The following is a 14474-nucleotide window of genomic DNA, read 5'->3' on the forward strand; positions in this document are numbered from 1 at the left end:
GCTCTTGAGTGGAAATCTGGCGGGAATCTTTGTACATGGGAACACGTGACGTAGACAACTTCAAAGAGCCGGAAGCCGACAATGGTAGGCTGGACAGTACATGGGGACACACAGACTGACATTTTATGATTGACAGTTCGATCAAATGACCAGAGTCCGTCGCCATCCAATCGGGATGCGTTGTAGGTGGGACTTGATTCGAGAAGCTGGAATAAGACTTGTACAAGCCTGAAATTCGTCAGTTGGTGTTTAAGAGTCGCAGTGACACACACTCCGTTAGCCATTCGTAAAAATTGGCGGAATTTAGGAAATTCATGAAATAGCTTCGATCAGGAAGCTTTCGGGGGACGAAAGAATTTCAGAGAATTTCGGGGGACGAGAGAAGTTCAGAGAATTTCGGGTGACGGTGAGAGATACCGAGTGAATTTCGGGTGACCTCAAGGAATATCGTCAAGGGTTCCGGATACTAGAAGAGGAACCGGAAGTCAAGATAACGGCAAGGAACAAGGATAATAGAAGAGGAAGCGGAAGTGGAGATCACGAAAGGAGAGAAAGACAAGGGAACGAAGAGATTTAGATGAGTAGCACTCAAGAAGGGAAAAATCTCCTCACACTGTGAACTCAAATGATGATCAAAGGGATCATTGGGTGAAAGAGAGACATTGATTACTTTAAATTCTTTTAAATTTCATTTATTAAATTGTTATTGTTTAAATTTCATCTTTGTATTTCTTTTAATTTAACTGTCGGCATTGCTGACTGGGGGCTCGTAGCCATAAATATATTTAGTCAATAAATAATATAGTGTCCAGAATTAACCTTCTGAATAAGGACCAGGGGAACTTCTCATAATTCGTTAAAGTCTATAAGAAGAACCCCACCCCTAGACAACCACTACACCCCCACAGTGGGCGCTTCGTCCGGGATATGAATTAGACATATATATTATTTTGGGACTTAAAGTTATTGGTAGAAGTATTAGTGAACAGTGTGAGATATTTTCCATTCTTTGTATTTGAAATTTTGTGATTTTCTCATCTTGTATTTTTATTGTCATATGTGCAGGCTTTGTAGATCTTCCATTCATAGCAGTACGTGTGAAGCAGATATCGAACAAATATCTTACCTGAACGAAACTAGTTGTTGTCGACAGGTAAGTATTTAAACTGGTATTACAAATATCTGTATATTGTTTGAATTTTGAGACAAGGTATCACTTTACATTAGTATAATGGCTACCGAACGACAAATGATAAAGGAATACCGCGCCATGGGGTCGGAAGATCTTGGATACGAGGGAGATCGCCTGGCAACCTTTGTAGAAGAAAGGATCAAGGAATGGAAGGCCGAAAAAGCAGCGGAAAGAGAAGCCCAGAGAGAACTAGCCAAGATAGCAGCGGACCAAGAGTTAGCCAAGATAGCCGCGGACCGAGAAGCCCAGAGAGAACTAGCCAAGATAGCAGCGGACCGAGAAGCCCAGAGAGAACTAGCCAAGATATCAGCGGACCAAGAGTTAGCCAAGATAGCAGCGGACCGAGACGCCCAGAAAGAGCTGGAGCTAGCCAGACTCGCTCACACTCTGGAGATGGAAAAGGTCAGAGTTGAAGCTAGGACCAACGGACGGGACGACGCCAGTACAAGCTCTGGAACAACCGGCCGACCTTTCATCGACCACCGGATAGTCCAGATCAACATGTCACGCTTCAATGATAGGGAGGAGGCTATTGACGATTTTCTCGTCCAGTTTGAGAAACTCGCACGCGCTCATCAGGTCCCTGAACAGCACTGGGCCATTAGTGTCTCAGCCTTTTTGCAAGGTGCAGCTCGGGAAGTCTACCACGGCTTAACTGCAGAAGAGGCTGATGACTACACTGCCCTCAAGAAGGCGCTTCTCTGCCATTATCGGCTGACCGCCGAGACTTACCGGAAACTTTTCCGGGACTCGGTGAAAAAGGTAACAGAGACCCACTCTCAATTCCACAACCGTGTTCGAGGTTTATTTGAGAAGTGGATGAAAATGGCCGAAGTCGAACGCACGTACGAAGGGCTACGCGAGGTAATACTCAAGGAACATGTCCTGGGTACTTACCGTCGCGAGTTGACAGTTTTCTTGGCAGAAAGAGAACACCGGACGCTCGAAGAGATCGCTAACATGGCGGAGCGATACGAGCAGGCGCACTCGAAGAGTGGAGGTTCCGGGGTTGCTGACCGACCCCGACCCTCTGAGTCGCGTCGTATGGGGGAGGTTGAGCCGGCTGTCCGTAACCGTCAGGGCGACGGGAAGGTCGGAGGGGCACCTACAGGTAGGGCTGCCGCCTATCGACCTGGACAGGCCTCACCCACGAAACCAGGACTTGCAAGTCGGCGAGGGCCGCCGACATGTTTTAATTGCAAGCGCCTGGGGCATTTTGCCAGGGACTGTCCCAAGGGCAGGCAGACCCAGGTGAATGTCGTAGCTAAGAAGGAATGTGTGCCGGAAGCGAGTCGCAACCCAGCCAACCTTGCGGCCGCAACTGTCAATGGTGAAGGCGCCACCATCTTGTATGACACTGGGTGCAGCGTCCCCGCGCTTGTCGACAAGAAATATGTCAAGCCGGAGGACTATACAGGGGAGGTAATAGAAGTTCAGTACGCGAACTGCGCGCGTGACTCATTACCAGTAGCTGTCATTGACCTCGATTCACCATACGTGAAGGGGAAAATTGAAGCTGCTTGCTTGGAGGGGCTATCACATGACGTCATATTGGGTTGCCGTTATGTGTTACCCCAGCCGAACCCCGAAACCTGCACACCTATGCCAGTGAGTGCTGTTGAAACCAGGGCCATGAGTCGACAGCCGAAACAAAAGCCAATCCAAGTTACATCGACACCGGTTAGTAATGTTATTCCAGCGGAGTTAAGGAAGCTGCAACAGGAGGACGCAACTCTGGCGCAGTTGCACAAACACGCAGAAGCGGGAACAGAAAGGGAAACTCCGAACGGCGCGGTGAAGTTTGTCTACAAGAAGGGAATCTTGTATCGCCACGCCAGGAAACACAACGAACACTTCAAGCAAGTCGTCGTGCCAAAGGAAAAGCGTTGCGAAGTACTGAAACTTGCACACGAGAGTCTCATGGGTGGACACATGGGAATTGCTAAGACGCGTGACCGTCTTGTAAAAGAGTTTTACTGGCCAGGGGTCCAGGGAGACGTAAAACGGTTCTGTCTCTCCTGTGACAAATGCCAGAGAATGGCACCGAAAACGGATCAGCGACCCATCCCTTTGGGGAGTACGCCCCTTATCGATGAACCATTTAGACGTGTTGCCATGGATTTAATCGGACCGATAAAACCCGCGTCTGCGCACGGAAATCGATATATTTTAACGGTTGTCGATTATGCTACACGCTATCCGGAGGCCGTTGCGTTGCGTAACATTGACACGGAAACCGTCGCGGAAGCTCTGTTTGCGATCTGGTCAAGAGTCGGAGTGCCCGACGAGATCTTGACCGATCAAGGAACACAATTTATGAGTCGTGTGATGGCGGAGGTGAATCGTCTCATGTCGATTAAACACCTCACGACTACACCGTATCACCCCCAATGTAACGGATTGGTCGAACGGTTTAATGGGACCTTGAAAAACACGCTCAAGAAATTGTGCGAAGGCCGCCCCAAGGATTGGGACCGGTATATTCCGGCCATGCTTTTTGCATACCGGGAAGTACCGCAAGCGAGTTTGGGGTTCTCTCCCTTTGAACTCTTGTACGGGAGAACCGTACGCGGCCCAATCGCCGTACTGAGACAGCTGTGGACAGACGACCACGCTGTAGAGGAAGTACGCACTACCTACCAGTACGTCGCGGACTTGCGCAACAAACTGGAAGAGGTTTGTTCTCTCGCGCAAGAAAATCTCAAACGAGCTAGGGCGCAACAGGCGAAAAATTACAATAAGCGCGCAAAACCACGTCAGTTTGAGGTAGGGGACAAAGTGTTGTTGTTGTTGCCCCAGGAACACAACAAGTTGCAAGTTTCCTGGAGGGGTCCATACGTCGTCACCAAGAAGGTCGGAGGTCAAACCTACCGGATACAGCTACCGACGAAAGAGAAATTGTACCATGCCAATTTGCTCAAGAGGTACCGGGAAAGGGAGACCGCCAGCGATTTTGTTGTCGCAGCGATAGTCACCGAGGATATCGAAGGCGATACGGAAGGTGCTAACACTGTCCCGAGCTGTCCATTAACGAGGGCCGAGACTCCGTCGGACGTGGAGTGTGACCCCATGTTAACTGAAGGGCAGCGGAACGAGATAGAGACCTTGCTGGCCGGATATTCCGACGTGCTAACAGAAAAACCCGGGAGGACGACGCTTGTCGAGTTCGGGTTAAAGATGGTGGACGACCGACCAGTTCAGCGTAAACCCTACCCCTTGCCCCACGCGAAACGACAAGTTGTAAGGGAAGAAATCGAGCAGATGATTGCTCTGGGAGTAATCGAACCTGCCGACTCTCCGTACAGCTCACCAGTAGTCTTAGTGCAGAAGAAGGACGGCACCCATCGGTTCTGCGTCGACTACCGGAAGCTGAATCAGGTGACAGAATTTCAAGTTGAAATGCTACCTGACCCCGAACATATCTTCGCTTCGGTCTCGAAAGCGAAATATTTTTCCAAACTGGATTTGTCCAAGGGGTATTGGCAAATTCCGGTAAGGAAAGAAGACCGACCGAAGCTTGCTTTTGCTACTCCCGACGGGACATACCAATGGTTGGTGATGCCGTTCGGGGTACAAAACGCGCCCAGCGTCTTTACCAGAATGATGCGGAAGTTGTTGGAGCCCTTGCGCGATAGGGGTGTCCACAACTTCATGGATGACCTCTTGTTAGCTACAGAGACATGGGGTGAACACCTCGCTCTGTTAGCTGACGTTTTGGAGCGGCTACGTCAGGAGGGCTTGACAGCCCGCCCTTCCAAATGTCACCTTGGTTTCAGGACATTAGACTATTTAGGACATACCCTGAGCCAAGGCACGCTGTCTCCAGAGAAGTCGAAGGTGGAGCAGTTGAGAAACGCCGCACGCCCCACCACGAAAACGGAAGTGAGGTCATTCCTGGGACTGGCCGGATATTACCGGAGGTATGTCGCTAATTTCAGCGCGATTGCGGGCCCGTTGTCTGACCTAACCAAGAAACGGACCCCGAGTAAGTTCGTTTGGACAGATGCGTGTGAGCACGCATTCCAAACGCTAAAGGATAGACTTACATCCGACGCAGTTGTTCGTCTACCGGACTTGGATAAAGAATTCGTTCTGCGCACCGATGCATGCGACACGGGACTGGGAGCAGTACTGCTCCAGGAGCATGACAAGACGCTTTTTCCTGTCGCATACGGCAGCCGGAAGTTGTCTGCTGCCGAGAAGAATTACTCAGTATCGGAGAGGGAATGTCTCGGAATCGTGTTCGGCATATCACGGTTCGAGCGATACCTATATGGACGTAAGTTCATATTGGAGACCGACCACCAACCACTCGCCTATCTGGCGCAGGCAAAGTTGTCCAATGGTCGATTGATGCGATGGTCGCTGTTCTTACAGCAGTACCAGATGCAGATCAGATACGTGAAAGGATCTGAAAACGTAGGCGCAGATTTCATGAGTAGAAGCGCCGAAATGATATAGATCATTTGTTATATTTTCGTGTTCATACTCAGTTTAGCATTTAGTTCATTTTGCTGATTTTGTTCTTTATATCGTGTAACACTTTTGCTTTTTTAGTTTGAGTGAATAAAATCCTGATTTTATTCTCAAGCGTGGGGGGATGTGATGTTTTACCCCAACCCCTTGTATTATACATGTATTTATAAGTCTGTAAGTGGAGCCAGGTAAGCTTTGTTTTTCCAAGTGCCTAAGTTGGCTAATCCTCTTACGTAACCCAGTCTTTGTTTGAGCTCTTGAGTGGAAATCTGGCGGGAATCTTTGTACATGGGAACACGTGACGTAGACAACTTCAAAGAGCCGGAAGCCGACAATGGTAGGCTGGACAGTACATGGGGACACACAGACTGACATTTTATGATTGACAGTTCGATCAAATGACCAGAGTCCGTCGCCATCCAATCGGGATGCGTTGTAGGTGGGACTTGATTCGAGAAGCTGGAATAAGACTTGTACAAGCCTGAAATTCGTCAGTTGGTGTTTAAGAGTCGCAGTGACACACACTCCGTTAGCCATTCGTAAAAATTGGCGGAATTTAGGAAATTCATGAAATAGCTTCGATCAGGAAGCTTTCGGGGGACGAAAGAATTTCAGAGAATTTCGGGGGACGAGAGAAGTTCAGAGAATTTCGGGTGACGGTGAGAGATACCGAGTGAATTTCGGGTGACCTCAAGGAATATCGTCAAGGGTTCCGGATACTAGAAGAGGAACCGGAAGTCAAGATAACGGCAAGGAACAAGGATAATAGAAGAGGAAGCGGAAGTGGAGATCACGAAAGGAGAGAAAGACAAGGGAACGAAGAGATTTAGATGAGTAGCACTCAAGAAGGGAAAAATCTCCTCACACTGTGAACTCAAATGATGATCAAAGGGATCATTGGGTGAAAGAGAGACATTGATTACTTTAAATTCTTTTAAATTTCATTTATTAAATTGTTATTGTTTAAATTTCATCTTTGTATTTCTTTTAATTTAACTGTCGGCATTGCTGACTGGGGGCTCGTAGCCATAAATATATTTAGTCAATAAATAATATAGTGTCCAGAATTAACCTTCTGAATAAGGACCAGGGGAACTTCTCATAATTCGTTAAAGTCTATAAGAAGAACCCCACCCCTAGACAACCACTACACCCCCACACTGTATCTATCTATAATGTTTTGTTTTGGCTCCATCAATCCAAAATCCAAAATTTCTCACTGTCCATTTTAACCCGGAGTTGCATTTTTGAACGGGCCGGTACTTCAACCTTTTTTTATTATGTTCAAAAGCCAGGATTTCTTAGCAATTTTTTTTTCTCACTTGACAATGATTTCACGTAACAATTTTTCCAGTAGATTGCATTGCACCTTTAGCGTTGACTTTAATTTGGATTGCCACTAAAGTTTATTCAGAAATTTAATCATTAGGCTTTGTGACTGTAATTCTAGTATTGTTTGGAATTTAATTCGCTTTACCCAAGTTCCTTTTTTACATTGTATTCTAGGGAAATAAATTATTTGCTGAATTTTACAAAATGCGTTCGTTTTCATTATTTTATATTACTTATTTTAAGACCATAGAGTAATAATATGACCAATCAGTCTCCCTGGAATAAATAAATATTGGGCTTGGCTGTTACAGAGGTAATTATTGTGTCTGGTTGATGTCTGCAATACGCACTTGCATCGGTCATGGTCTCGGGAAATGTTATCGTAGAATTTTCCTGACCACCTTAGTGAAAGTGGACCGGCTTTTATTTAAAAGTTCCCCTTGGTTATACTTTTTAAAACACTGTCATTTTTAATGTGTCCTACCCACTGAATACAGTTCCATACTGGTATGCCCTCTGTTGTTCTCATATTCCTTGGCGTAGAACGTACCACAACCCCATCCATTCAAATCTTTTATATAGCCCCATCCTCGACCTCGAAATGGAGGAGGCCGAGTTCTCAGAGAAGCAGCTTCACCTGGTGAAAACTCGATTCTTTCAGTTAAGGTTTGACTCTTGTCATCGATCCGAGTATCACAATTCAAGGTTTGTACATATTGAGGTCGACTGAGATTTTCTTTACAGCCCTCATGTGTTGCTGTCCTTAATGTTCAAAGAGTTTTTAATCATTTAACATAACAAATCTCTTTAGCCATGGCCTTTGTTCTTGAATGTAGACCCGGATTCTAGCATTATTCCATCTATTTGCTGTAGATATCCTCATGCATGTTTCATGTCAGACTTTAAGGTCATCGTTCATGCTAATTTCTCCAAAAAGGTTTGGAGGTGTTATGGCTAAATGTTTCTGTTCCATTTTGTCAAAGTACAATTTAATACTGTCTCATCTGTGCCTTTTACTTTTTGCTCCCCTTAGAATCCATCAACGTTAATCGTTTTGCCTTTATTGATCCCACTTCTGACATCATTAATGTCAAGGAAGCCTTATTATTCACTTATTTCGAGTGGTATCAATACAACGAGTGTATACTGCTAGTACACGTAGGTATATACCCATGAATGAATACTCTCATATCGCCTACACCCAAATTGATTTTAACCCTGCTATACTCTAATTATATTGTCCCCAGTCCCAGTAACAGTGCCTTCTCAACCGCTCCGGTGGCCTAGTGGTTACAGCGTCCGCCTCGGATGCGGGAGGTAGTGGGTTTGATCCCCGGCCAATCATACCAAAGACTTACAAAAATGGTACTAACAGCAGCCTCGCTTGGCGCTCAGCATTAAGAGGTTAGTGTTAGGACTGGTCGGCCTGGTGTCAGGATAATGTGACTGGGTGGGACATCATGCTACATGTCTGCGGCATGATGCCCCAGTGCTAGACATCACTATAAACTGTCACACTGCAGACATCCTAGCGATATGACTGCAAAATTGTTAAGCTACGTTAAAAATCCAAACCACACACACACACACACACACATACACACACACACACAGTGTCTTCTCATCTCAGATCATGCTTCCATTAGATTCATAATTAGCTTGGGTCACGGGCACCATGAGACGATGGATAAATGGATGGGTTCTTTCTTGGTAGCCTTGTTTTATGCTCACATTGTACGTGGCATACAAATGAGTTTTAAAATGCCTGTCGTGAATCGTTTTGTTGTAACTAGAAAGATTTTTTAAAGAAAAGGATTCCATTGATCTGCATATACATTATCTGGCTCTTAATAATCAGCACTTCTAGAAATCTCATAGATCTCAGCAGTAATTAATAATACAAAAAGGCTGAATAAATTATACAAGTGTCGAACAAAAGAACACTATCATATAATTATAAAGAGCTGAATATGACGTTTTACAAATCAGTGAAATCAGATATTGACGGATGCAAAGTGGATGTCGTTACGATATATTTATAGGTTCAGCAGACTTAATTTGTTACCGAAAGAAAAGTCTAGAATTGCTTTATTATATGATTTAATGCAAAACTTCAAAATTTAAATATTCCAGAATAGGCCTTTTCACCTGTACTACACCACGAAATTCTGCCACGATGTCTTATTCTTGCGTTTCTAAAAAGAACAGATGCATCGGAATGTTTTATTTGGTATTTTTACCGATAAAATTTTTGAAATTGTTGTTCACTTTTACAAGTATAAAGGATATTTTAAGAGGATGCTTTGCTTTCTCCTCAATATTGCGCATTCAAGACCCCTTTTGCCCGTACCAGCAATACCGCAATTATTATTAAATAATGAATTATCTAGCTGTATCGAAACTGTAAAGAATCCCCATATTTTAAGTAGAATATTGTATTCATCTTATCAATCAAACTAATGAAAGCAATCATTTTTCTATTATGATTGGTTACTGAAACAATTTATATGCATTTGTTCATTTAAAGTCCTCTATGGAAATAAACTGATTGTTAAATGTACGGTTCCAAAAACGTTTTGTCCATATTGAAGTCAGGGTCCGTGTTATAACCTTTGTGGAAGTTTCTTCGTACAAATCTTGCTGAAATGATCACGTATTTCCTTGAACAGAAATCCCACGTTGTTGTTTCAGACATTTTTGTAGTTTTTGTTGTAATTTGTTTTTCTAAATATTAATATCATTTGTGCCAAAGTGTAAAAAATCGTATGTTTCTGGACCGAAACAAGTCAAATGGTGGTGGTAGGAAGTTTCCAAAATTTCAAAAAGGCTCTGACTTTCCTCGAAAGGGCACGAAAGCAAAAGTCTGTGAGTCTATAAACTCAGTGTGAGTAATACCCAATAAACTTGCACAAGAATAAATTGTTCAAATTTCAAGTGAGAAGTTACCGTAAGTTTGTGTGTGTGTGCATTCTTTTGTTTGGGGTGGGAGTAGACGGGGTGGGGTCCGAAAACCACAGAACATCCCTCACTCCCACCGTATCTGGCCCTGTGTGTAGGCTCTTTGTGTTTAGGTTTTCAATAATTCAAAAGAAAAAGAAATATGTGGAGAAAATAATATATAACACTTGCAACCTTTACTCCATAAAATAGTGACGATACTTTTAAAATTCCACGAAATACTATAAAAGGAATATCTGTAAAGAGACGGTACTGTAACTTTGAATCATTGACCGTTTAAAAAAGAAGAGATCTCATGATGTTTTCGTTTTTAAAAGGTGGATACCTTTTTATGGCGTCCATCTTTGAAATATACATGTATAATAAAATACAGAAAAAGTTAAATATTACCATTCAAAAAGGGATCTAAAGTTTTTAATGGAAAAAGTACAGAAAGGAAAACTTTGCAGCTTAGGCCGGGTGAGAGAAAATACATCATCATACAATAAGCTTTTGTGATATAAAAATGTAGATAGTAATTTAAATGCTATAAAAGATATGGATATATTTTATTTTAAATGAGGTATTTTCTAGGAAGAAGATATTTATTAAGCAACTGTGCAGAACATGATTTTTAGAATGGCAGGTTTTACGAATTCGAATCACAAAAGAAAAGAATGGTATTTGCAAACTCATACATGTTTATTGAGTAACTTTCTTGGTTGCATCATTGAAATAGCTTCTAAAATAATATTACAGATTAACTCGTACTGATGACATGTTAACGATGGCACGAGTGGTCACATCCTTTCTCGTCCTGGTGGCAATGGTTACAGGAAGCATACAGACGCAGAAACCAAGCGTGGATCTTGGCACAAACATATCACACATGGCTGCATCCCGATGTGGGGATATTTATGTTGGAACAGTAAACCAAACCCATCACCTTGACTCTGAACTCGGACGGATTTCGTCTGTGGTGATGAAAGATTTCGTGAATGTTTTGTTTTTAGTTGCAAATTTCACGACAGACATGGGCTTAATGACATGTGCATTCATGTCAGGCTGCCAGATGAGAAATCTCAAGAACATAAGTATATACAGTAATATAATAGAATCCATAAACATAACAGACACGAGTGGACTTGGAAGTAAACCTGATCCTATCCTATTTTCACCAGACGGATGTATTCGGATGGGTTCGACCTACGAGCTCTTTAGTGTAATTTTAACAGCAGGCATTTCCAATGCAAAGCTAAAAGAAGACAAAACAAGACTGATGAAATGCGACATATACACCGCAGATACTATTCTCTATAATAACGACTTGGCAAATAACGTAGTAAACTTCGTTTATGGGTTCTCAATCGGAAATTTGGATTACTACTTTATGAACCAAATAAAAGATGGACCGACCGTGTCTAAAGTTTGTCAACAGGCTCCACATGCCTACTCTGAAATGCCAATTCGTTGTCATGGAGAGGGATATAAAGTGTTGAAAGCGATGCAATACACAAGGATTAACCAGACAGATGGATTGCTTGTTGGCGTGTTTACTAATGAAAACGAATCCCGCTCTGTTGTCTGCTTATTTAAATACTCTGACTTTGAAAAAGTCATGGTGGATAATATTAAAGAATGCTTCAATGGAACAAACAACTATAAATCATACCTTAAAAGAACAAGTGGAACATGTGAAAAGGTAAGTTATTGGTATAAAACAACTGGAAACCATACCTTACAACAAATGGAACATGTAAACAGGTAAGTTATTGGTATAAAAAGCTAAAACTCAATTGTATTTTATTCCACTTTCTGAATGCAATTTCTATAATCAATAAGTATTTAGGGGCATTGGGGACTTGAGGTGACATATCTGAAAATATTTTGAAAAATATATGGGATTTAGTTTTTCAGTGATAAACAAATGATTTCAAAGTTTCCAGTTCACTTAAACACAAACAAGTCGGATATATAAATTTCCAGTTTACTTAAACAAAATCAAGTCGGATATATAGATTTCCAGTTTACTTAAACATAATCAAGTCGGATATATAGATTTCCAGTTCACTTAAACACAAACAAGTCGGATATATAAATTTCCAGTTTACTTAAACAAAATCAAGTCGGATATATAGATTTCCAGTTTACTTAAACATAATCAAGTCGGATATATAGATTTCCAGTTTACTTAAACACAAACAAGTCGGATATATAGATTTCCAGTTTACTTAAACACAAACAAGTCGAATATATATATATTTATTTTATTTCTTGATAGAGACTGGGCAACTGTCAGGTCTCTAATGACATCAATCTGTCAATGTAGAGGGAGATGTATTATTTCATCACCCATGTTTCATACAACCATCTTACAGGCAAAGACATCACTCGCCATACAAGCTACAGTCAGCATGACACGTGGTTATAAGTTTATAAGATTACACAAGGCGCACAACAACTGAAAAATTCTCTCTCTCTCCCTCTCTCTCTCTCTCTCTCTCTCTCTCTCTCTCTCTCTATATATATATATATATATATATATATATATATATATAATTAAAAATAAAATGGCTTCTAAAGTGTTGGTATAAATCAGCAAGCAGCTAGATGGAGGTGGTCCGACCATCAACAAAAAATGGCGGCCGACACATTTTTGTTACCCATCAATAAAACCTCCATTGTGGAATCAGACCCTTTTATGAACAAGAGACAATTTTTTTTTGGCGAATGACCTAACTTTAAATGAGATCCAAAGTCACCATATTGTGATTTGAACTTAAAAAAAAATAACAGAAAGACGTGAGGTGATCTGACTAAATGGCGGACAGAGAACGTGAAAACAATGACGCAAAAATACATGGAACCGTTGAAATGACCAGCGTATGGTAACATAAACTATATGTGACACATCGTGACGATTTGTATGTGCTATAAAATGTGCATATTTTTATCTGATCTTTTAGTCAGAATATCAACAAATCATGACATAGCAAGAGGTGGGAATAATCGACCTGGTGAAATTGACTCACAAAATATACAAGGCTCTGTTTCAGTAACCCATAGTTGTGAAAAAAAGACTTGTATATAGTTAATTATTATATCATTTTAAGCAATACAAATAGACAGTAAAGGCTGAGTTTTTAGTTGTTGTCTGTACCAGTTTAGTTGCAAATTTATTGCCAGTTATTATTGTTTGTGCCAGTTGATATCCATTCATGGGGTCCCGTCATGGGGTATCCTTCAATGACGTTTTCTCATTTTTCCAATTTCTGCCTTCATGGGGTACCTTTCAATGAGACTTATTTTTACATTTTGATTTTCCACGTATTTCTGGCTATATTTATTTTTGGCTATTTTGGGCTCTATGTTTCGATAAATGGGCGTGGAAGGCGTTTCCCCTTTATGGTCACATGGACATACCACCCGGTGAATTCTATCATACGAAACGAAATGCTAGAAATTCAGAAGGCTGTCCGTAAATTTCTAGCAGCCTAAGGTGAACAGCATACGCATTTTTTTCTGACAATTGTTTGCATACCAACCCCCAGGCGATCCCGAGGTGGTGCAATACCGCACCACCACCACCACCACCACCCCGTCTCGACTGGTGATGGATATGCGCAAATTGTCATCTAACAGTACGTTTTCCGGATGACTTTCGAATGCTTGGGCTGCGTCCCCCACCTTAAATAACCCCAGGTTTAATCCGCCAGCAATATGCTGAGTTCGAGATAACCCACGTAGTATACCATTCCCTAGTAGCGATAAATCAATAATGTTTTAGATAATTTATAACTATCAAGTCCTGTAGAATATTCAGATGAAATAATATATATAAATAGTGTTATTTACAATAAATAAATAATATATCCAAATTCATACTACGTATATTGCCGGAGGGGGGGGGGGAATAATAATCCGCATATATAGTCCACGTGTAGATTAAGTCAAGCGAAACAGGTCTGATATCACCATACTCGAGAATGTTCGTCAACAGTCTAGTGCAAAATGGGTGTTTTCACAGAGAATATATCAGTATATTATATTGGTGAACAGACCGATATACAAACATTAAAACTTCAACATACACAGGTATTTAGATCATATAATTTATTTATTAAGTATTCTCGTATTTTAAAATTTATGTTTAATGTATCATGTACATATTTCTCTAGCTAGCATACAATTATCGATTTTTTCCTTGTAAAATCTCAGCAAGTTATTAATAGCGCATAGGGTATTAGCGCACTCAGATACGTGACCTCAACCAAGCGACCTCATTTGGGAAAACCTACGTTTTATTAATAGCACATAGGTATTTTTAGCGCAGTAACGTGACCAGAGAAATTTCTCAACTGTGAGTATAATTGAGATCAGGTAATTCATTGTAGTTTTAAAAAATACGTTACGTTGCTGTAATACGGTAAAACCTTGTATATATGCTGACTTAGTGATCTGTAATTCAGTCGTTGTTGTAATAATAATAATGAGTGATTTTGCGCTTACTATGCAATCTCCTACAGCAAAACTAGTT

The 14474-nt window shown here is 41.6% G+C and overlaps 1 protein-coding gene across 2 annotated transcripts in view; it reads left to right on the forward strand.

The window, feature by feature from the left end:
* LOC149778390 (plexin-B-like) overlaps positions 1 to 14474 on the forward strand; it is a 115813-nt gene that overhangs the window by 15719 nt on the left and 85620 nt on the right. For both annotated transcript variants that reach the window (XR_016415497.1, XM_089939216.1), the window contains exon 2: positions 10697 to 11639. Coding sequence is in view for 1 of the 2 variants with exons in the window: in XM_089939216.1 (XP_089795342.1) it covers positions 10716 to 11639 (924 nt within the window). In the remaining variant the exon portion in view is untranslated. The remainder of the gene's footprint in view (positions 1 to 10696; positions 11640 to 14474) is intronic.

Source organism: Sinohyriopsis cumingii, chromosome 17 (genome assembly GCF_028554795.1).
Source record: "Sinohyriopsis cumingii isolate HCF-2022 chromosome 17, ASM2855479v2, whole genome shotgun sequence".
Lineage (NCBI taxonomy): Eukaryota > Metazoa > Mollusca > Bivalvia > Unionida > Unionidae > Sinohyriopsis > Sinohyriopsis cumingii.